General features: G+C 38.9%; 1 protein-coding gene across 1 annotated transcript in view; it reads right to left on the reverse strand.

Moving 5' to 3' along the window:
- reln (reelin) overlaps positions 1–18960 on the reverse strand; it is a 373827-nt gene extending 354867 nt beyond the window's left edge. Inside the window, exons 1-3 of the mRNA XM_041202329.1 lie at positions 18872–18960; positions 18550–18590; positions 17135–17426 (exon numbers count right to left, since the gene is read on the reverse strand). Coding sequence (XP_041058263.1) covers positions 17135–17363 — 229 coding nt within the window. The 5' untranslated portion in view covers positions 17364–17426; positions 18550–18590; positions 18872–18960. The remainder of the gene's footprint in view (positions 1–17134; positions 17427–18549; positions 18591–18871) is intronic.
- Between the last annotated feature and the right edge of the window lie 6340 nt (positions 18961–25300).

The raw sequence follows: 25300 nt of genomic DNA on the forward strand, positions 1-25300 counted from the left end.
TACATCTTGAACAGAGAAAATACTAACTATATCATTCACCACACAAAATGCAGGTGGGGGCTCCAGCTCAGATTTGAATTTGTGAAGGGCAAAGGAGCTGGAAGATCTGCCTAGCTCAAAGGCAGATGAGGAAATATACGGTGGTCCTCACAGTGAAAGGCACTTAGCCTTGTGGCAGAAAGCAGTTAGCTTGGAGAATTCAGTGAAGCCTAAATTTGAGTTGAGAAGTCCACAATCATGAGACTTTGAGGAAAAATTGGAGAAAAACTAATGGAAGGATCCCCATGAAACTTCATACCTTGGAGAAAGTTGGAACACTGAGCAGAATTAAAGTTGATAAGTTTTCCCAGATAGGCAGGAAGACCACCATGGGAGGCTTTAAACAGGGATTAGGATCTTGAAGTCAATTTGCTCATGAATCAATAGAGTTTGGCAAAGGATGGATCAGGTGCGGGTGGATAACACTGGTTTACAAGATTTTGTGAAGCAGAAGAACTGGTTGTAGAATTCTGGATTAGCTGAGCTTTGTGAAGGGAAGGATAGGGAGACTGATAAGAAAAAAATAAAAGGAAAAAGAACAAACTTCCAATTATATAATTCCTTTCATAACCCCATGACATTCCAAAGTGCTTTACAGCCAGTGAGCTAATTTGAAGTGTAGTCATTGTTGTAATGCAGGAAGCACAGCACCAAACTTGCACACAAGGTCCCACAAACAGCAATCAAAGAAGTGACCAGATCATCTATTTTAGGTGTAGGTTAGGGGGTCATGATACTGGGTGAACTTCCTTGCTATTTTTCAAACTGTGCCACAGGATCTTTCACATCCATTGGAAAGGGCATACAGGCGCATTTGTTTAACAGCTCATCTGAAAGACAGAACCTCAGACAATGCAGCAATCCCTCAGTACTACATTGAAGTGTCAGCCTAGATTATGTGATCAAGTCTCTGAAGCATGGCATGAATCTACAAGTTCTGGGTTAGAAGCAAGATGCTACCTATAAACTGAGGCTGACATCTTGAATTTGAAAATTTGGTGTGATAAAGGAAGGTGAAATTTAAGGGGCTGTCAGTTAAGGAAAGGTCTTAATCAGGCAATGTTCAGGAGTTTGAAGGCGGCAGATTTTGTAAAGGGTTAGACTAGACTTGGGGTTTAAGCTTGAGATTAAAATTAAGCAAACTGTGCATCCCCTTTTTTCTAATAATAATTTTTATATATATATTTTTTCTTTTCCCACCTATTTCTATTATTATTTTAAAAATGTATTTCCATCCATTGTTTCATCTCCACCTTTTAGCCTATTTCGATCCCTTCCCCCCACCCCACCCCCACTAGGGCCATTGTCACTTGCTCATCCTGCTTCCTACCCTTAATGTCACCATTAGCACATCCTTTAGCTAATATCACCACCATCAACACCCCTTTGAACTTTTGTTTATGACATCTTTGGCAATCTCTCATTTGCCTCCACCTATCACTGGCCATCTATCCAGCTCCAGCTGTCCCACCCCCTTAAACAGCTTATATTTCACCACGTTTCTATTTCTCTTTAGTCCTGATGAAGAGTCATACGGACTCGAAACGTTAACTCTGTCTTCCTCTCCACAGATGCTGTCAGACCTGCTGAGATTTTCCAGCAATTTTTGTTTTTCAGATTTCCAGCATCCGCAGTATTTTGCTTTTTATTAAACTGCATCAGCATGAGTGAGAAGCCAGGGCGATTGGCAGTCAAAACGATGTGTTCAGGTAATAGTCAAATACAGGTTTGATGTTGTTGACATTAAGTTGTAGGAAATTTGGTCTCACTCAAGACTGTTGGACAGAAAAGGGAATAGCACAGAAACAATATTAGACAATGATGATGGCAGGGAGGTAGAGGTTAGGTGTCATTGGCACACAACTGGAATCTGCTTGTGGATGGTGTCGCCATGGGACAGCACATAGCTGACATACAGGAGGGGATGAGGGATGTAACTTTGGGTCACATCAGAGGTGACTATATGCATAAAGATATGGCTCCTAAAGAAAACTCTGATGGTGAGAAATTCTGCTCTTGATACACTTGTTGCACCAAACCAGGTGCAATTAAATAAAGAAGATCTATATGTCTTATAACACCTTTGGCTGCCTACTTACTGTGAGTGGATGCAGAAAATGTGACTTATTTCCTGAAGTCCTAAAGGGGAGATTTGGAAAAAATGGTTTACAAGAATGTAGTTAGAATGTAAAGCTCTTGCCACAAACCCTTGTTGAAATAGAAAAGGGTATAGGGAGCAAGCAGGAGAGAGATTACAATAGGTGGCTCATGTGGAGGAAATCACTGACACAGGCCGGGGTTGTATGGCCTGTCTCTGTGTTGTACCATTCTATAATTTGAAGTCAGCATTACCATGCAACTGGAAAGCTCATATCTTACAGGTGCATTTGGTTTCCCAGCTGCATCACGGACCCTCTTAAAGATAAGCACTTGTTGGCTTTGTGACCCACTTACCAGATTTAAAATGTCTAAATCTCTGTCCCTGTTCCTGTGTGTTCTCCTTGACTGTGCTCATACAGGCTCACAGGTAGTTCAGTAAATATCTTACCAGCCGGACAGTTTGGGTACTCAACTTCCCTCCTAGTTGAATGTCTTGCTGTTCCAACCAAGCAACCATACTCTTGGATCATTTGTAACTACTTGCAAAATTTTCAACATTAATTGATGTGGTTTCTCAATATCAATTAACTGTTCCTCATCTAACCATAACTTCTGAATAATCTCCAACTGTATGCTTAATTTGCTACAAGTCCCATATAGAGTTTAGCATTGTTCCTGTGCTATTTGCTTTTCTGTCCAACAGTCTTGAGTGAGACCAAATTTCTTACAGCTTAAGGTCAACAACATCAAACCTGTATTCAACTATTATCTGAACACCTTTGGTTTTGACTGTCAATCTCCCTGGCTTCTCACTCATGCTGGACCCAGTGGTGCACAGTTTGTTTAATTTTAAACTCAAGTTTGGGCCCCACATCTAGTTATTTAATTCTTCACTGGCATGCTTCAGGTGAGATGATGGATAGTGGTAATGTCACTGGACCGGTAATCCAGAGACCCAGCCTCTGGGGACATGGGTTCAAATCCTACCATGACATCTGGTGAATTCAAATTCAGTTAATAAATCTGGAATATAAAGCCAGTATCAGTAATGATGACAATGAAACTATCATTGATTGTTGTAAAAACCCACCTGCCACAAAGAAAATCATCAAAGGAAATCTGCCATCCTCGCCTGGTCTGGCCTACATGTATCTCCAGGCCCACAGCAATGTGGTTGACTCTCAACTGCCCTCTGCAATGGCCTAGCAAACCACTCAGTTCAGGGGCAATTAGGGATGGGCAACAAATGCTGGCCTTGCCAGTGACACCCACATCCCATGAAAGAATAAAGAAAAAAATTAAGCTATAAACAGTAAGAACAGCACATTTTACCATTTCATAGACTACACTGTCTACTGGATCCACTTGCGAGAAACCCATGAGCCCTTTACTGTTAAATGATAGTACAAGCCAGCCTAGTGAAATATCTGTATTCCAGTCATAATGGCTTGCTAATAAGACAAACACCCATAAAAATTGATTTACATCATCTCCCTCTTTAAAATGTGATGTGGGCTAGTTCAACCCTACTCCCATATATCAGCCTTGATGATGATATGCGTTTCTCCACCAGCTCAGCTGTGCATCAATGCACCTTCTCCTTCTTTCTGCCTCAAATTTATACCTGCATCCTTCTCATCAGCTCTGACTTGAAGCAGTCCTTCTGCTCAAGTTTGCACTGTTCCCTTTCCCTCAAGCTTTTCCTTTGCAATCTCCAATTACAGCATTTCTAAATAGTAGATCTTTACTTTGTTATTTACCACCTCTGCATGCAAATAAGCTATTCTCTGGCTCTCTTTCCAAGTTGTTCTGATGCATTGTATTCATTTAAAAAAACCACCATTTGCTACTGCTCAGTTAATTTTAAATGAAATAACTTGAACAGCCTTTTAGGTCTCAGATGCACTCAATCTCACAGCACTGGATATTCTTGAGGTCTATCTCACCAGCTGCTTCCATAAGTGGACCTCGTGACTCAGAGTGTGGCTTTACTGCTCTATATATAGATAAATGTGGCAAGACTAAGATGACAAAGAGAGAACCTTTGCTCCTATACTTGGTAACTATCATGCGATCTCCCTGACATCAAATAATGGAATAAGATGGTCTCTATCTGAGAGATAAGCTAAGGCTGGAAAGCAAAGTTTATTTAATGTTAAATGTAGTTTATTTAACATGAAACAAGTAACTGAACAATCATTAGAAACTTTACTATTTCTCTTGAAATTTCAAAACACCAAAGATGTTTCTCCTAAACTATTCATAAAGATGAATTTGATCCTTGAGCTGTTGCTTGCTTCTTAGAAGACAGGTTGCCAAATACATCAGATGTTGGAATTCAATGGAATGGCTTGGTCCATTGAACTGTCAAAAATGTGACTGGCCAGTCTAGTGGATTTCCATCAAGTACAATGACAACAATCAAACCTTGGAGACCACAGTCTTTTTGGGCTTTTTCGTAAAGTACAATAATTAAATAGACTGTAATATATATTCTATGCAATTGCAGAAATAGCACTAATAGACCTTAACCTGCATATTGTGTGACCAACATAAAAGAATTTAACAGACAAAAATGCTTCATTACTGTGGAACTAGAACAGTTCCAAATGATTTGTCCAATAATTTATATAGATTTTTCTTTTCCCACCTATTTTCATTATTTTTAAATGTATTTCCATCCATTGTTTTATCTCTTTTAGCCTATTTCGATCCCTTCCCTTCACCTCATCCCATCCCCACTAGGGCTATCTGTACCTTGCTTGTCCTGCTTTTTACCCTTAATTAGCACAATTAATTAGATAATATTACCACCTTCAACACCTCTTTGTCCTTTTGTCTATGACATCTTTTGGTTATCGCCACCTATCACTGGCCCTCTATCCAGCTCTAGTTGTCCCACCCACTCCCCCACCTCCCACCACCCCCCCTCCCCTCTTAAACCAGCTTATATTTCACCTCTTTTCTATTTTTACTTAGTTCTGTTGAAGAGTCATTTGGACACGAAACGTTAACTGTGTTCCTCTCCGCAGATGCTGCCAGACCTGCTGAATTTTTCCAGGTATTTTTATTTTTGTTTTGGATTTCCAGCATCTGCAGTTTTTTGCTTTTATCCAAATGATTTGGTTGTTCTCCATGCTGGGCAATGTGCTTACCATCAGAGCCATGCGCGAAACCCTTTAAATTAGGACAGTATTAACACAAATGTATCAGGATAAGTGGACAATTGTGGTTAATTTAATTGAGCTGCTTGTTCAAGATATGGTTAAGTTAAATTTAATTTTACTTCAGAAGTGGAAACCATCCTTTTTGTGAGGCACCTAACATCAATTATGATGAAACTAGCAGTACAGAACCATTTCCAGGTACATATTACTTCTACTCCCAACTCCTGGCCAAAAAAAAAATCAAGAGCTATGCTATAATTAACAACCCGTTGAAACATTACTAAAAAAAAATCTCGATCTCCTACAAGTGCAAAATACTGTAACCGACTTTTAGGGCTCAGATTCAGGATAAAGATGACTCCTGTTTGGCTCACATGGTTTATGCTGGCAACTAAACACTGTGACTGGACCTAACTTCCTCCCAGAAATGTGTGTTAAAAATTTTTCATTACAACAAAAGTTTAGACAAACCAAGAAATAATATTTGACAAGAATATGTAGTTAGTATGATTTTTCAAAAAAAAAGTATAGCAGTTATTTAAAAGGAAAGAAGTATATGCAATGCCTTCCTTTGTACAGAATTTGCGTTGCTTCCCAGATTTTTTTTGCCACTTTATATGTAAAGACACTTGTTGAGCACAAATTTAGCTCTTAGAATTACAGTGAAACGTTCTTTGTTATAAAGTGAAATGGGAACTTGAAATGAAGCAGAGCTGGCTTGTTCATTGTGCTGCAGCAGCATTTTGAACATTCCTATAAGTGTTTCCTCATTAGTTTACAAAAGCCTTGTATTGGAAGCTCTCCACTCTCCTGGAAGTCGCTTTGCATTTTTCTACGAACTTGCTGAGATTGTCATTAACGCAAAGGGACAGGAGACTGAATATCTAGGACTCATGGAAACAACATCAGTTTGGTTCATAGTGACTTCTGGGTTTTGCATTCACTAAAACAGTAAAGTGAACTGACAAGCTTTGCAAATCACTGAAGATGTGAACATTGATCATGCTGACAGTCACTGTGCATGTATATCAGTATTTTTAAAATTATGGGAGTTAATGTTGCTCCAGGGTCACCAATGTGCTGTTAATGACCAACTGAAATATTGTAATTGATGCATAACTGGCACCAAAACAAAGCATCACCAGATAAAAGGATGGTGACAGTGGATTGTTAAAACCAATTTCATGCAGGCACCCAGTTATTTAAAACAAATATAGAAAATGCAGCGATGTAAATTCTTTGTTTCAGATTCCCAGATTTACTTTGTTTTTCTATTTGTGTAGCAATGTAAGGAAAAGTTGAATGCAAGTCTGTTTTGTAAGCATTGAATGAAAAAGATGATTAGATGTATGGTAACTCCACTAGCCTCATATTTATCGATGTAACTGAGCTATATGTTAACTTTTGCAGAGTGGTTGTCAAAAATAATTTCCATGAAAACGAGAACAAAATTGAGAGGCAAATTGAAGCAGAGACCTAAACCTGCCTAAATCTGCAAATATTTTTGAAAATTTATCTAACTGGACAAGTGAATAGACTGATGAGCAATCAAAAGTAAAACAGCAACTTAATTGAGGATTCAAATTTATAGGGACATTGTGTTCATTAAAAAGATACCGAGAAACTATTTCACATAGGGATAGGGAAAAGCTATAACATGGATTTGCAGATTTTCATCATACTAATACCATGTATAAATGATAAGTTTGAAGTGATTGACACTATTTTATTTTGTTTATAAAAGAAAACAAGCATTTTCCAACATACATGTTGGAACTATTCCTGGAACATAAAGCAAGGAAGAACAAAAGGCATTTGGGTTCATCAGGTTGAATTTCTCCTCAGATCAGGTACAATTCACTCTGTCATTGACTTCACTCAATCTATCAAATGTCCCAAACAAGGATTCTCCTAAGCTTTACTCTGTCCCTCAGAAAAGACAAACCCAACAAACTTCCAGAATATTGGCATCCTTAGTTCCATCAGCTCCAGAACCATTATATTCCACAGAGCATTCTTCTGCCTAGCATCTAAGGTCTAAATATGTCATCTTTCACACCCTTCATCTTGGTTACATCTTCAATCTATTGAAATATGAACTGAATTTCCCTCCCATTTAATTATCTGATCTAAAATGATTCTAGCCAACACACCAAACACAAGTTTTTGATTCTAAATGCATGCTCAATATTCCTCATGACTCTTGGTGTTCTCTAGCTAAACATTGATACAATTCCTAAAATTGTTCTCAAGTGATAGGCTCATCAGTTTTTGTTGCAAGTTACTTTTCTATTTTCCTCTTGACTCTTACAATGCTCATTTTTTTCCCCTCCAATTGATTTTTGCTTAATTTCCAGTCATTTTTGCTTGTACATTTTTAAAATGGGCATCAGGTTATTTTTGACCTTTCAACTATATTTGAAGCCACTGAAATTTCTCAGATAAACTCTTATAATTCTATGCAAACCTTGCAATCCAATGAAGCGTCAAAATCTGAAGCTCTGATTAAAAATTAAAAGTAGTGTTGAACCTGAAAAGAGCACTGGCACATAAAGGATGCAGTACGGTCATTATCATTAAAGTCTTCTCTCATTAACCCACATTATTAAAATGTCATGTCTGCAATACTGTATGATTAATGTAATTTTGATTGAGCTAGTAATGTTGTAGGTTGATCTGTGCTAACCATATGACACTACTAGAACAATCTGATCCCCAGAAGATCACTTCTCTACATTAAAAAATTTATTTCTAACTTTCTTTTTGTGTTCTTTATCTCCCTACACAGTTCCCGGCTTCTCAGTCTTTCTGATCTTTCCCAACCCAACCTCACCTTTCATCCAAACTCAACTTCATGCCAAGCCTTGTTCAATCTGTGTCACATTTGGATTCTCTGCTTGACTCAACTCCGTTCCGGCCTCTTCTTGACCTAGCAACCAAACCTGGCACCTGCCTGCCCACTCAACCTTGAATGACATCTGGTGTAAGCATCCAGCCTCCATGCCATCTCTACCTGGCTGACAGCCTCCAGTCCAATAATTTTGTTTACCTGCCCACTTTTCTTCAGCACCAGGAAATGAGAGGCCCAGTGAATGAGAGTTTTTATTGCCTTTCCCTTTAGATGTGCTACCAAGCAACAAGGAGGAAAGAAAGTCATACTCGCAGAAAGAGGCCCAAACAAGGTAAACAGAAAAGGAAACAAAGTGTGGAGGGTGGGGCTGGATTTTTTACAAAGGTGGAGGCAGCTAAGGTAAAAAGGTCTCCTTGTACCTTTCTGGTACTAACGATTGAAGAGATGGTGATATTGTGTTTTGACCAGCAGATAAGTTAATAAATACACTGTCAGTACTTACCTCATTTCCAGAAACCTATTAATTACAAAAGAACATCAGTATTTTCCAGCTAATATTTTTACATTAAAAAAATAGTTTACATGTAGGTGGTTTTGTGATTTCTGATATATATTCCATCTCCCTCCTTCTGCTCCAAATTCAGTAGCAGCATCTTCAGCCATTTTGTTCCTCTCCTGTAGAGCTCTCAAACTTATTTATCTTTCTCCCTACTAACAAAGATCTCTTCACGACCTACTTCCTCAACTATGCTTTCAACTTCCGCTAAGTCTTCTACCACTGCTTGTAGTATAAGGATATGGCACATATAGGGTTAATGTGAGACTGAGTACAGTACCACTCACACAATGATCTAAGAGAGCACATGACCCGCACCTAGGGTCAGTCTAATGTTGGACAGAGCCGTGCACCAGGAAGTATGGAGACAGCTCCTAGCTTGTGCTTTTTACTGTATATTTGTAAATAGTTCTAACCCTACGTATGACTACGAAGAATTCTTCAGACCTACTGAATTGTAACCAATACTCTATAACACTGCTCAGCATTTGTTCTTGATTACATTAAAAGGTGCTATATAAATGCTTCACAAATTCTTTTCTTTTCCTCAGTAAGATGCTAAGAAAGTGTATTTTCTTCCTCCTTGTAAACTCAGTAGATTTGATGGCCTGCTTTTACTTCTGGGACCAGCTTTGAACCTAATCAGGCTAATGGATTTAAAGTCTCCATATCATGCCCTTATAACAATTCATGCGAAATATGTCTGGGCAGTCTCGAGATAGTTTCTATCAATTGCAGCTGGCACAGCACAAAATTTGCAATTTTACTTAGACAGGCTACAAGGGTAGCTGATGGGGAAGAGCACAGGTTCACATGTGCACAGTGAAGATACAAGCCAAGATTTTCCCAATAGTTAGCAAGGAATGCAGTTGGAAGCAAGGGAAGAGATCATGCTCACCTGACCACCACCCTTAATACAGCTAATTTGCTTTTCTTGGGAAAAGCAGCTCTCATCACAAACAGGCTAGATGTTCAATTAAAGATAACAGAATTTATATATATGTTCATGACTGCATGCATGACTCATGCAAGAAATGTGACGTGCATTCATCTTGACAATATAAAATGGGTGTTCAAAGTTGCAGATAGACATAATGTTAACATTTAAAGGGCAGCATTGATAGTTTGATATTTGAGGTCATTAGGAGAAAAGCATTGCAAATGTTTTTTGAACTCACTTTATTTTCATAGTGTTTATGCAATGCGTTTTGGCATTGCAAGTTTCAGTTGCTACAATTTAAAATGAGGTCTATGGAGGAATACTTTTATACTATTTGGAAAAGGAAGAGGAACAATAGGGATTCTGGGCAATTTGGGATACATCAGAGGAAGACAGACCATGTCCAGCGTTAACCTAGAACCCCAGCATAAAGGCTGAACTTCATTTAGCTGGATTTCAGTGAAATTTTGTCTTTGTAGATTGTGATTCTGCAGGAACATTGTGACATAGTGCTGCTTGCTGAAGCCTGATCTTTCACCACAAGATAATGGTTTTCAATGTCACCACAACCCAGGCTCATTCCAGGGTGCCACAGAAGATATTATCAAGCAGTATCCTACTGACGGTACATGTAATCAAGCAGGTCATGCCTTGTTTGGCAGAACAAACAACTAAGCCACAGTTCTCAATGGATAACTGTTAATACATTGGAAGACAATGCATTTTTTCCAAAAGGCAGAACTTCCTAAAGTGTAGGATGCCATTAATGGTATCGACGTGGCCCTATGAGCTCCAGTATGCAAAAACTGCACAGCTATGAATCACAATGACAGCCTGACTGAAGGATCATGTACATCAATGCCCATTCCCGGAATGCGATCATGATGTATTTATTTTAAGGAAATCTATCAGGTCATGATTTAACTTAAGAAGAGTGCAATGTTGGTTATTCTAAAGTGCTGGTCATGACATCTTCATGACAGCTGTGAAAAACTGCAAAGTATAGATACAACGAGGTCCATACAACTACACAAATCATTACTGAAGATACTATAGCCATGCTGAAGCAAACAATTCAGATACCTTTACAGATCGAGGGTGCCTGAGAATTTAGTTAAGAGTATAAAACAGAGGACAATCACCAAATTAATTTTTCTCACAGATGCTACACTGAAAGGGCTTCACAGGGTAGACATGAGAGGTTGTTTCCTCTGGCTGGGGAATCTAGGACACGGGGGCATAGCGTCAGGATAAGGGAATGATCATTCAGGACTGAGTGAATCTTTGGCCAGGATTTTCTGTGCCTGCTGGCATCGGGTGTGTTTGGTGGCATAAGTGGGCATCATGGCGAGAAAGCCAAAAATCGGTTTCATGATGTTGTGAAACCAGGTGATGGCAGGCTGCGTTCCGTGCCATCGGATGTCAGGAACCTCATTGTAATACATCAGCATATCATTGTAAGGCCAGTCCGCTGGACTCATTCCCCCCCCGACTGGATCATCTGCCCATGTCGGCGGGTAAACATGGTAACGTGTTTCACAACAGCATATATAAAGGCGTGCACTTGGCAGGCTGCACTTCACTTGGGACTTTGTTTGCCTACCTTGCTTCAGTCAGCACTCGCAGTCATCAGTGCCAGGCTTCACAGACAGCACCACATCACTTTTAGGGGCGCACAGGCAGATCATTACCTGTCAGGTCAGCCATATGTGGGCGGCTTTTCAATGGCTGCAGGGCTAGGGCTTGCTTGGTGAAGGGGGAGAATGGCCTCGGGCAAGAGAAGAGGCTGCAGGATGAGGACTGTTCTGTGGAAGGAGGGTATTCCAGGATGTGTGTTGGGGGTACTTGTTAATCTGTGCAAGCGGCCTCAAGATGGTGAGGGCTGAGGAGGCAGTCTCCAGAGATGAGGTCACATGGACGTGTGAGGGTGTGTGTGAGAGTGGGTGGCGATGCCCCTTGAGCTAACAGTGAGTAAGATGCCAGTAAAAGTTTGATGGGCTCGAGTATGAGTTTAGAGTGATGAAACGGTTGTCATACCCTGGCTGCACAGATGAGATCATCCATCCTCTATCTGCATTGGCATTGATCACCACTGCCATCGCCTACCAAGCCACAATGGTAACGTTTCTGCCCCTTCTGCAGCCAGAGCAGTGGTAGAGGACATTACAGCAGGCCTCCACAGCGTCCAAAAGGCACTGCAGTCTTCTTGCCTTTCGGGTCATGTCTTCTTTGCAGCAGTCCTGCGCTCAAAGCACTGAGTGTACTTTAAATGTGGTGCCTGGAATGGCAGATGAATCGGCGCTCGCCTGCCATGGTAATGGCGTGTATCCTGGGAATGCATAATTAACGTGGCAGGTTTGGGATGATACGGCGTGAAAAGCCACCATTGTGGCCGGCAGGCAAAGTATCATTTTTCCCGCCTGCTACCACACTTAGTGCAAACCTGGGACAATTCTGCCCTTCGGAATTCTGTACCCTAGAGGGCTGTGGATGTGCATCCTCCATTTAAGGCTGAGATAGACAGACTTTTTGTCTCTCAGGGAATCGAGGGATATGGGAAGTGGGCAGAAAAATGCAGTTGAAGCCGAGGTTCAGCCATAATCATATTGAATGATGCAGCAGATTTAACTGGCCATGCGGTCTACTCCTGCTCCTATTTCTTAAGTTCTCATGCTCTATTAGAACAATGAATGCTTTACCACAAGAGGCTATTGGATGAAGACTATAGCATCATTTAAAATTAAATCAGCTAACAATTTGAAAAATAAAATACGAGGATATAGGGAAGGACAGAAATAAAGATAGAATGGTAGCTCAAATTAAAGAGATAGCATCATCACAAAAGGGCTGCATGGCCTCATTTTATAGTGTAATTTCTATGAATCACGTGCAAATTCAGACATGCTCAGGGAGCATGCTAGTGGTTGAAGCAGAAAATTGCACCTAATGTTAAAAAGTTGAAGAGAATGTCATCATGACTTTCGGTATACTGACCACCACCTAACCACTCTGGGCAGAAAGCCAGAAGGGAGTAAATGGTATGTGGAACAGACGTGTGACAAATTAGTATTCAAAGAAAGCACCAGCCTGTTTGAGGTAGATGCTCCTAATGTAGCTGGTCATGCCTACTGGAAAATGCACTGGAATACAAGCAGACAGATCCAGTAGAAATGGTTTCCCTCTCACTTTCCAATGCCAGCTCTCTTTTGTGTTGTTTTGTTCCTGCTACAAAGTGACCATGTTTCTCCCCTAAACAAGTTTTTTAAAAAAACCTGTTAACAACACTAGTAATTCAATATAGCAAAATAAATCCAAGATTTATGAAGCCCAAGACTATGTACAGGTACAAGATATATAGGTTTTTTTTAGGTTTTTGGAATGCATGATTTCTGAATCCACATTGATCCACTGAGTAGCCTATATGGCTCCAATCATTAGATTTCAAAGCAAAGTTCAATTGGTAAATCTCATTCTGGAAGTATCTGGTCAGTTTTATAATCTAACATTTTTATTTCAATACACACTTTAAATTAGAATAAAATAGGAGATTTTGCAATTGTAATAGATGATCATTTGTTATTTAAAACATTTTGATATTGGTACACAGTCAAGTGTAACAGTTTGCTTTCAGGAATTAAGAAGCTGCTGGCACAAAAACATTTCCACTCTATGTCACACCTGTCAGACCTGTTCTAGAATTGAAGCACTTTGCTGATAAAGGGACAATATTACAGGACATATTAAATGATCATATGTGAGAAGCTTTTCTTCAGCAAATATAGTGGACTTCAAGACCCAATTTTCCCATTTCATCAGCTTTCAGGCAGTTATGAAGAACAGTTATGAAGAACAGTATTTTTCTTCAATAAATGACATTAAGATTTTTGATGAATTTAAGCAGAAATACCCAATTTATATCATAAGATACTGGTGGCTCAAAGCATCAAAGCTCCATCAAAATGTTTTAAATCTATTGTTATACCTTGTAATTTTTCCTTTTTAACTCCAATTGTTGTTAATTGCTTTTATTCAATAAACAAATAAAATAAAGTCAAATGAATGATACTAAGCCCATCATAGATATTTTCATCATGTAGACACAGATTTGAGAAAGCGAAGACAACAGAGCAATATGCCATATAGCCAATGATAGTGAATGAGGATCAGCAACACGTTTCCATAAATATGAACTTTAAATAAAAGCTGGAATACCACGTTTCTTATTTGTAAAACATCAATCTTAACTTTCACACCAAGTGTTTGTCCCATGGTCAGTAAAATCATTGATCACAAAATATCCTGCAATGAACTGTTACGTTAAAAATGACCTGATCTCATGGGCCCTGAGAAACTGATCACAAAATGACTATTTTTCTATATTACAATAGTGACTACACTTTAAAAGTACTTCACTGGCTGTAAAGTGCATTGAAACGTCCCGTGGTTGTGAATGGTGCAAAATAAACGCAAGTCTTTATTTTTGATATGTTATCATGTCTATACTAATATGTATAAAACAGCAGTTTACATTCAGTTCTTGTGACTCAAATCATGTGGATTTGTGCCAAGGCAGAGTGGCCAAGTCCAGGGAAAATAGTCAAGTCCAAGCCAGCTGTCAGGCTTTGGTTTATTTAGGATGTGAGAACAGTATCACTGCTTCCTACTCAGAAGAAATTGGTAGTTCATGCTGAAAGGATTGTGTTACAGAATATTGAAAAATTGAACACAAGATATTTTGTTTTATACCCTCCTCCTCTATTTTGAAATTTTTGCTCCCCTTCAATGCCCATTCACATCATGCTGAGATATAGAGCTGAAAATACTGTGCTCTTGGACATCTACAATATCATTACTAGTTGATTGTCAATAGCCTTGACGTAGTGGCTAGGAGTTAACTTTTCCTCCAATATCACCCAACCCTACAAAACAACACCTGCTCGCCATTGCCATTCCATTTTTATGACATAATTCAGAACAGGAACTCAATGGAGTGATGACTCAAATCTGCTCTACACAATGCTGCATGTTAATGTTAAAACAAGCTATTCTCTAAAACTACTTGAGATGGTCATAATTTTGGTTAAAAAAAGCGAGTGAAAAGCAGGCAATTTGATTTACTTCCTTTGTATTATATATCAAGCACAAAATATAATATTGAGATTTTGAAAAAGCATTAACGAACTATCTTGTTTTCCCTACCATTTCCCCAGTTAGTTAGCTCTCTATCTCAGTCAGTTTTGAGGAAGACACTTAGAATGAATCTGCTTCTGGGGGGAGATATGGAAAATCATTAGGAGATTCCAACTTGTACATATGTCCAATTCAAGAGCCATTGGTAGAGGTTTGCAAACAGGTCTAGCATTTTTGGTTGAAGGATGCTTTGTAAGCTATCCCAGCTAAAATTTTTGAGTGGCAATATGGTTAGAGCATAACTGCTACTCTAGGGTGAGGAAAACAAGTGGAAGTAATTCCCTTAAATATTTGTTATCTATTGAGTTTCTGAAATGAGATGTTTGTTGAATCTGCTTCATTTCAGAATTTCACTGGCTTAATCCCAGAATTACAAAAGTTTCAAAGGCAAAACGGCTTAATCATGTAGTACAGCAGAGACAATTATAGGCAGCAACCTGTTAAATCTAACTATTGAATTCAAGCTTCATTGGCTGCCACCCCAACATCTACAAAACAGTAGTTAGCATACCTATTATATGTTTAGATGAGTTTAGGTGTTGGGAAATGAATTTGTTTCTATTTTGCTATATTTGCCCCCTATAACTGTGCATAGGGTTGCCTTTTGCATTTTAATTCTGACTTGCAGCACCAAACTAGACACCTGACTTAGCTCAATCTTGAAAAAGGTCTGGCTTCCTTGCCTACATCAATATTGTGAAATAATCAGAAAAAGGTGACCCAAAAGCTATAACATTTTAACCTTCATTAAAAAGTTTTCACAAAGCCAATCACTCTTAAATTTACAGCAGAATACACCCTGGATGCTAATAAAACTGAATCCAAATTCATTTATTGACAAGAATGAATGTCACTATTTAACTGTAGATTGGCTAATTTGTAATAGGACGTTTACCCTCATCAACTATTCCAAACAGAAACATAGTCCAGGTATCAAGAAGAGTCGTGCGGACTCAAAACGTTAACTTTGTTTCTCTCTCCACAGATGCTGTCAGACCTGCTGAGCATTTCCAGCATTTTCTGTTTTTTATTTCATATGTCCAGCATCTGCAGTATTTTGCTTTTATCATTATTATTTTGTTCTCCAAGTGAAGATTGTACAATCGTCTGTATTGCTCTCTATGCTTTGTTTATTCTTTCTATACTTTAATTGTACTGAAATGGTAATTGAATACAGAACTAAACATCCCTACATGTTTTAAAATAAAATATTACAACCTTCCAGGAAAATTGTAGTGCATTCATCTTACAGCTGTTTGCCACAAATTAGTCCCAATGGATGAACAATTGGCAGTACTTGAACTGAACTGGTTAAATATCATGTTTGAATACAAATATATCATCTGATTCCATCATATTAGGGCAGCTAATCTGAAATGAAAGGGACATTTTTTTTTACAGATTTACACTTTGAAACTTAAAGCACTGTTCTTTCTGCTTTCAGTAAAATTATTTCAAAGTGCTTAGTACAATTATTTAATTTTTCCTTTTGGAGATTGCCTCTTGTGCCGATACAAGATTGACACTTTTGCTTCCTACTGTGCAAGTCAAGCTGTTTTTTTTCCATGTTAATTCAACCCCATGCACGGCTGACCTGAACTCTCACTTTTGGCTTACAGGGAACAGTCTGCTGTCTTTCACACATGTACAGTGGAGATACTGCACTGGGCATTACGGTATCTTCTGCCTGACCATGAACACAGTCCACAAGATAGAAATAACTCGCGAGTGCACTGTATGCTCTCACATCGGAAATGTATCCACTTTATTTTAAAAACGTAGACCGGCCTGGGACTGACAGCTGTCCCAGCAAAAGGTTTTTATACTCGAGTTCAGCCCACACACAAAGCCTACTCAGACCTGCCAGCTTAGTTTAATACATCCAAGTACAGATTCTTTGAAGGACAGAGATTCAAGAACAGAAAGGGAATGGTTCACAACAAAGGAGGAAACCCCAAAGGATTAATTTCTTTTCATAACTCATATCAGCAAGCATGCTGATAGTCAAATAAATCATGTTAATATGATTCCATTTTTAACTTTGCTCTTTTTATAACATAAACATTAAAATATTAAATGCTCCAGTGGCTCTGAAAACAAAGAACTGCTTATTTTAAATATGCAGACTTTAACCAGATGCATGCCACTTGAATAATAAATATGTATTTCACACGTCACATCATGTGAAAGAACCATACTTGTTTCACCCAGATACAAACTGTTACACTGTTATGTTAAACGGGACACTAAAACCCATAAGCAACATCTAGTTAATTATAAAAGTGACCTACCATGATATTCTTGACCAGGCACATAATATTCTGGGTTTCCCACAATATGAAGTGACATCAACACCTCTCCCTGTTCTCCATCGCCCTCCAGCTCTCCATGGTGGGTACAAAGGAAAAAGAATGGGGCAAACCTTGGGTAAAACCCCACTGATCCATATACAAAATCTGGCAAGAATAGTCCAACCAGAAATAACAAGGTCCAAGATTTAAAGCATCGCTGTTTATCCATATCTCTTCCTCTTCGTATTCTGTTCTGCTGGGAACCCGGTTCTTGTGAATGAGAGTTTTTTCGCTGTATTAAAGAGATTACAAGTTTAATGTCAGGGAGCTTCTGTTGGGAAAGTCATAAGCCAGGAACTGTAGGAACTGCCAGCTGTCAGCTGTTTCTACTGCATTCTAATACATCAGCTTCATAAGCTGCAATACAGCTTTTGAACACGTCTTCCTCAGAGCATATTGTATTCCACTTTCCAGCCCCCTCCCACGTGCCTCAAGGCGCGTCTTTTTTTGTTAACTTTGTTTTAGGAGGCAAACGCCTTCCCTTCAGTCAGAACACTGACTAAAACTGGAAGCTGATCGGGCATAAAATGCAGTCACTGGAAATAATTTATTTCCCCTGCTGCTTTTACTGGAGTGCTGGAAAACTCCACCTTCTCAGATGAACATCAGACAGAGGAAGCCATTCCTCACTCATTCACTCTGACTGTCCAAAGCTGGAAATTTCTTATTTACGCCTTGTCTTGTTACTAAATAGACAAATGGTTAAATCTGAAGAGCAAACACCAAGCATTGTTAGCCCAGTGGCATACACTGAAAGGCAGTTTAAATGCTGTTTCAGTTCTAAAGTGCTAACCACCTTTATTAACGTAATTAATGATTTAATTTCACTTTTGTAAAATGTCTGCAGTGTGCTTGACGCACAATTGTCAAAAATCTCTTGAAAATCCGGGTTTTGCACAGGGCACTTAAAACAGATTAAATTGTTATCTGTGGTAGCAATTGTGGACATTTAAAAAAATGACTAACTTCTCTTGTTCTTTGATCTTTTTTAGATTTAATATTAAACTGCCAAAATAATCAAAATGATGCAAATATTAACTCTTCCTGAACCATTACAACAGCAGCATAACTATCACAATTTTAGATAATTGACGTTGTTAACTATATAAATGCCTCAAATGCAAGTCCTATCTTCCGGCTCAATGTCAGCTCAGAATATAGAACAAAATAACCAGTGGACACTGAGCATTAGGAAAGGAACTCTTCGTTAGTCTAACAGACATAATAGTTTGGATGATAACATAAAGTAATTATTTAAAACATTAAAGCTCTATATAGATGCATCCAGTGGGTCACAAGCCCTTTGGAAGCTGAAATTAAATCACTTTCCGTATCTAATTAAATATTTGGCTCACCTTTTATTTACTTTCATCAGAGTTAGACTTAGCATAAGTACCTGCTGAGGAAAAGTTTACATTTTTGTAATTCGTGAGCTCAAAACAGCAGCCTGAAACAACAGAAGTTGACAAATGGATTTGAAGTTCAGCTACTCTGACACATTCCATTGGGGGGGGGGGGGGCGGCGAGGGGGTGTTAATGTTATGATAATTATTAATGCCATGTCAACAGAACTTTAACCTCACAGCAAATAAGTTTACACAAGTACCAGTGCACATTTTATAGCCAACTATTCAGCATAGTTGAATTACTCATAACAGTTTCCTTAAAAAAACCTACCTGATAGCTTGCATCTTAACTTCTAAGCTGAATAGACAGCTCCTCCATACATGGTAGTTAACTTCATATTACCTGCAGGATAAACAGACAATTGAAAAAGTGCCTTTAAAGTTGTTTGTAATCTTACTCTTTGTAACAGAGACTAACCAAGAGAAAAGCAGAGTGTTCTTTGTTTGCATGCTTTCGCCAGTCCATCTAATTAATTCAAAGATATTTAACCATTTCATTGGACTGACATTCCCATCCTCCTACACAGTTGAAGGTTCTAAATGAGGCTCATCAACAATCTATTGTATTCAGTTCATGTAGTTACCTCATAGATGCTGCAGAATGTGTCAACATTTAACCAGTGTAAGACCAATTAACTGAACATTTCTATTAACTGATAGAAACTGCAGTAGGACCTGGTTTGATTTCATGTTAGAAACTGATCAGAAATAGAATTCATTTAAAGATATGTCGGTAAAGGGGCAATCATTGCACTGGGCAAAAATAATTGTTAATTTAATTGTCTAATTAAAGGGGTCTTGTTTATTTCCATTCATGTGCTTACAGTTGCAAACCAACTGACAATGCAAGCTATATTTTAGAATTCTGTGGAAGTTAAATAAAAAATATTTTACTGAACTATTACAAATTATTTGAAAAATGTTTTACTTTAACCAGAGATGAAAGTACAGTAACTGCTTAATGTTTGGTAACTGTGTTTGGTAACTGTACTTAAGAGGTCTGGTCTGAGGGAGAATGACTAACTTGTTTCTGACAAGTGTCATTAGATAAGTATTTTTCACTTTGAGGACAACTGACGGTATTATGATGGTGTGTCTGCAGAAGCAATCTTACAGAGCACCAGGGATAACCTGTTGGTCACCAGCTTGTTGGGACATAAAATGGGCTGGTACCAACCATTAGAAAGATATGTTGACAGTGATCTATGAATTCTATAAACTGAAAAATATGATTAAATACAGGAAGTCAAAAATCTATATTGCCTTCATTACATCTGTAACAATACTGCTCTTGTGTTTCAGAATACCAGTTTCAGCAGTAGATATTTCATGCACTGCATATATCCTTCCAAGACCCCATGCCAAATGTGAAATAGGTTCAGCTGCTACCATATAGCAATCTTAACACTGGTTGGCTTTTCTAGCTTTACCTTTCTCTGCTTGGACATCCTTTATTACCCTACACTACTACTTCATCAGCTCACTCAGAATGAAAACAAATCGTTTTATAAAACTCACAACTCTGTAAACAAATGAACTAAAAACTATGTAAAAATGGCTAAGTAAAACAAATCAAGAAACATTGGAGACGGACATCCCATGTTACCGAGTAATAGTTATGAATATGGCTTTGAGAAAAAGCAGCTCATAATTTATGTTTCTCAAAGCCCATCTGACATGCAAGCTTTGTCAAATAAATTCAGGATAAACATAAACAATTCTGTATTGCCAGTGAGATTTCTGTTCATTATTATTAAGCCGAGCATTGCCATGACTAAAACAAAATTGAGAACTGCTTCTAACAAGCACTGCTCAAAATTACATTATATCCTAAGCAAGAGTGATCAACATTTGTCACAAGGTAGTCATAAAATTACAGGAATTAATCTATGAGATTTATGATAGTTTAAAAATTGTATTTAGAAACCACACTGGGTTCAGCATCGAAAGGTGTTCTGGCTCACAAGCATGGAAACCTACTGAATTTGGAGAAAAAATTGTAGCTCATTCAACTGAGCTTTACCCTTCCTCCCATGAGAGTTTTGACAACAGACCTTCATTAACTCTTACATTGCATGACTTGAAATGACGGTCCCAGTAATGAGCATTTTTGACATGTTGAAAAATGATTAAATACCTAAAGAATACTGATGCTTCTCACTTTAATTCAATTATTTGAATGTGCTATTATCTGGTATTAAGGGAAAGTGCCTACATATGCTGAAAATGATACAAGTTTTAAACTAGATTATGATCTAGAATTGATACTGTTATATTAAAATAATGCAAATATACTAAATGCACTTAAAATATATTTAACATTTGCATTTAGTAAAGAGGTATGAAACTTTTAACAAGCCCAAAGTTGTATAATCCTTTTACTTATTTTTTTAACCAAATATTTGAAATTTAAATCTTATAATAGGCAGCCAACAATTGAAACAAGATAGGGACATTATGCAGCACCTACCACTTCCTTAGGGCACACTTTTATTTGTTATTAAGAAATTTAAGCTCCTCATACATAATATTTCAGTGTGAGCAAAATTTCACATAAGGAGTAAAAATAAACCAACAAAAAAATTGGTTTAATACCTCATTAGATTTGTAATCAAGAAATCTAGTATAGCACTTACTGAGTGCAGAAGTGCTCAGTGGGGTATTTTCTTGTATTCTACATGGGCCTGCAATTATATATAGCTTGTAACTGAAGGACTATTTCACCGTGTGCATCGACCCTTTAGTAGCACAAATTGACTTACAGCTTCTTGTATGAACATAGAGTTTTCCACATGCAGCATTTAGAAAATGAGGTAAAACAATAAGTTTTCTATTTTTGTCAAAATTGACAATGTTGGTGCACAACTTCTTTTGATCAAAGAAAAGAAAATCATTTTCTGAAGTGAGTGGAAGGATGAGAAAAGTGAAATGAGATATTTACATAATCTAAAAATTCTCAGGATATGGGTACTGCTGGCAATACTACCATTCCTTGCCCAATCTGGTCACCTTGATACAATCAAGTAGCTCGTTAGGGACAATTAACGGTAAATTTTAGTATGGAACTGAGGTCATAATTTTTATTTTCTCCAAAAAAATACTTTATTCATAAAATTTATAAAAATACATTACATGACCAAAGTTGACATTCCAAACCAAATCAGTTTCTTCCAAAACTGTAGTTATTCACTACATTTATTACAAGATTCATCACGTCATACAACCTGATGGGTTTTACACAGTTTCCAGCTGCTCAGCTGAAAGGCCTTAGACAGTGGCCTTTTGCCATTTCTGAGATTGCTTCAAGCTTTAGTGATTCTCTCAACACCTAGTCCTGGACCTTGGAACGTGTCAGGCTGCAATATTCGGTCGTAGACAACTCTGCACTGCAAAACCAGCAGGTTTCGGGCAGAGCAAAGAGCATCTTTCACCAAGTTGATGATCAGCAGCAGTTTTGGTGCCTTTCTCAGCGTGCGTCTCTGGGATCAGCCCATAAACCACAAGAGCCCTGCGTCATGGAGCTGCTCGGAATGAACCTTGACAAAAACAACTGGATCTCTTTACAGAGGTCACAAATAAGCTGGGCCAGGGAAAGCTGGCATATTTCCTCTCCTAAAGGACATTAGTGAACCAGTTGGTTTTTAATGACAGTCTGACAGCTTCAAGATCACATGTACTGATGCAAGCTTTTATTTCCAGATTTATATAACAATCAAAATTTGTAGCCCATTTACATCCAAAAACATTAGCAACGATGATTTATTCAAAAGCCACTAATAAAGGGATACTGTATTTATTTTTAACAATGCAAAATTTAAATTACAAATTAATGTAAATGTTCACTTACTACAAAGTGTTGAGTATTAGCACACCCTGTACTGAGAGCAGTTCAAAGACAAGTAGCTCAATCTCAGGTTGCACACAAGCACAAGCTGAAGTCCCAAAGGACATGTTGCTCAATTCAATCACAGCGATTTTTTAATCTGCACAGTATGCACGCATACAGCATGCATTTGTTAAATTTTCATAGGCTGTAAAACCAGCAAGCTGAATGAAAAAGCACTGTTACTGAGTTATGTTGCCAAATCATTAGAGTATAAGCCACGTAGAAATAACTGTTCTGATCAGGTCACATTTGATTATTATTCTGAGTCTGGTCACCAAGACGCAAAAGAAACATCCAAGTCCTGGATGTGGTGCACAAAGAACTATAGTTGACCATTAGGTAAAAGGACCGAGTTAAATGGACAGACTGAAGAAAAATACAACTACTGCCCTTAAAGCAGGAAAATGAGGGGAGCATTATAGAGGCATAATAAGCAGAATAACAATGGTAGATTGGGAGCAATATTTTAAATTAAGATCCTGATAACAGGACATAAATGAAAGCAAATGCATGACTGACATCAGGAAGCACATCTCCACATGGTGTGCAAGTGAGAGGTATTGCAAGAATATGTTGATCAAACCCTTAAGGATTATGTATGTAACATTCCACCATTTTAATAACTGTTCAATGCTAGTGAGTCTACCAGTTCATTTATTGTCTTCCCTTTCTCGGGTTTCAAATAATTTTTGTTATGGAATCTGACTTAACAGGATAATGCTAGCTTTGCAAGGAAACAGTGCCATCATCGTATCAAAATATGTTTTATTAGAGTATAGAAGCACATATCACATTAATAAGCCAACAATTAGAGGGAAAGTGCACACTGAATTAGAGACTGATCCAGAGACTGATCCCATTTTGACAACCTGGCCAACAGTCTTTGTTTTGGGAGCTTCTGGTAATCCGGATGTGAATTTTGCTAGTTTTGAAAAGCGTTTCATTTCCCCTCAAGTTTCTGCTGAAACATATTTGCATATCACTGATACAGAAAAAATTATGAGTGATACAAAAACAGAACTACCTGGAAAAACTCAGCAGGTCTGGCAGCATCGGCGAAGAAAAGAGTTGATGTTTCAAGTCCTCATGACCCTTTGACAGAACTAAGTAGAAATAGGAAAGGGGTGAAATATAAGCTGGTTTAAGGTGTGTGTGTGTGTGTGTGTGTGGGGGGGTGTTGGGTGGGGGGAGAGAAGTGGAGGGGGGGTGTGGTTGTAGGGACAAGCAAGCAGTGATAGAAGCAGATCATCAAAAGATGTCACAGACAACGGAACAAAAAGGTGTTGAAGTTAGTGATATATATCTAAACGAATGTGCTAATTAAGAATGGATGGTAGGGCACTCAAGGTATAGCTCTAGTGGGGGTGGGGGGAGCATAACAGATTTAAAAATAATGGAAATAGGTGGGAAAAAGAAAAATCTATATAATTTATTGGAAAAAAACAAAAGGAAGGGGGAAGAAACAGAAAGGGGGTGGGGATGGAGGAGGGAGTTCAGGACCTAAAGTTGTTGAATTCAGTATTCAGTCTGGAAAGCTAAGGGCCCTTAGCTTCTTCCTCGAACAGAGGCCTGAACAATCCCCATCCACCACTACTCTCCTCCATCTGGCTGAACTTGTTCTCACACTGAACAATTTCTCCTTCAACTCCTCTCACTTCCTCCAAATAAAAGGTGTGGCTATGGGTACCCGCATGGGCCCCAGCTATGCCTGTCTCTTTATGGGGGTATGTGGAACATTCCTTATTCCAGTCCTACTCCGGCCCCCTTCCACAACTCTTTCTCCGGTACATCGATGATTATTTCGGTGCTGCTTCATGCTCTCGTCGGGACCTGGAAAAATTTATTAATTTTGCTTCCAATCTCCACCCCTCCATCATTTTCACGTGGTCCATCTCTGACACTTCCCTTCCCTTCCTTGACCTCACTGTCTCAATCTCTGGTGATAGACTGTCCATCAATACCATTACAAGCCTACTGACTCCCATAGCTACCTTGACTACAGCTCCTCACACCCCGCTTCCTGTAAGGACTCCATCCCATTCTCTCAGTTCCTTCGCCTCCGTCGCATCTGTTCCGATGATGCTACCTTCAAAAACAGTTCCTCTGACATGTCCTCCTTCTTCCTTAACCGAGGTTTTCCACCCACGGTCGTTGACAGGGCCCTCAACCGTGTCCGGCCCATCTCCCGCGCATCCGCCCTCACGCCTTCTCCTCCCTCCCAGAAACATGATAGGGTCCCCCTTGTCCTCACTTATCACCCCACCAGCCTCCTCATTCAAAGAATCATCCTCCGCCATTTCCGCCAACTCCAGCATGATGCCACTACCAAACACATCTTCCCTTCACCCCCCCTGTCGGCATTCCATAGGGATCATTCCCTCCGGGACACCCTGGTCCACTCCTCCATCACCCCCTACTCCTCAACCCCCTCCTATGGCACCACCCCATGCCCACGCAAAAGATGTAACACCTGCCCCTTCACTTCCTCTCTCCTCACCGTCCAGGGGCCCAAACACTCCTTTCAAGTGAAGCAACATTTCACTTGCATTTCCCCCAACTTAGTCTACTGCATTCGTTGCTCCCAATGCGGTCTCCTCTACGTTGGAGAGACCAAACGTAAACTGGGCGACCGCAAGAATGACCCAAACCTCCCTGTCACTTGCCATTTCAACACTCCACCTTGCTCTCTTGCCCACGTCTGTCCTTGGCTTGCTGCATTGTTCCAGTGAAGCCCAACGCAAACTGGAGGAACAACACCTCATCTTCCGACTAGGCACTTTACAGCCTTCCGGACTGAATATTGAATTCAACAAC

Source organism: Carcharodon carcharias, chromosome 13 (genome assembly GCF_017639515.1).
Source record: "Carcharodon carcharias isolate sCarCar2 chromosome 13, sCarCar2.pri, whole genome shotgun sequence".
Lineage (NCBI taxonomy): Eukaryota > Metazoa > Chordata > Chondrichthyes > Lamniformes > Lamnidae > Carcharodon > Carcharodon carcharias.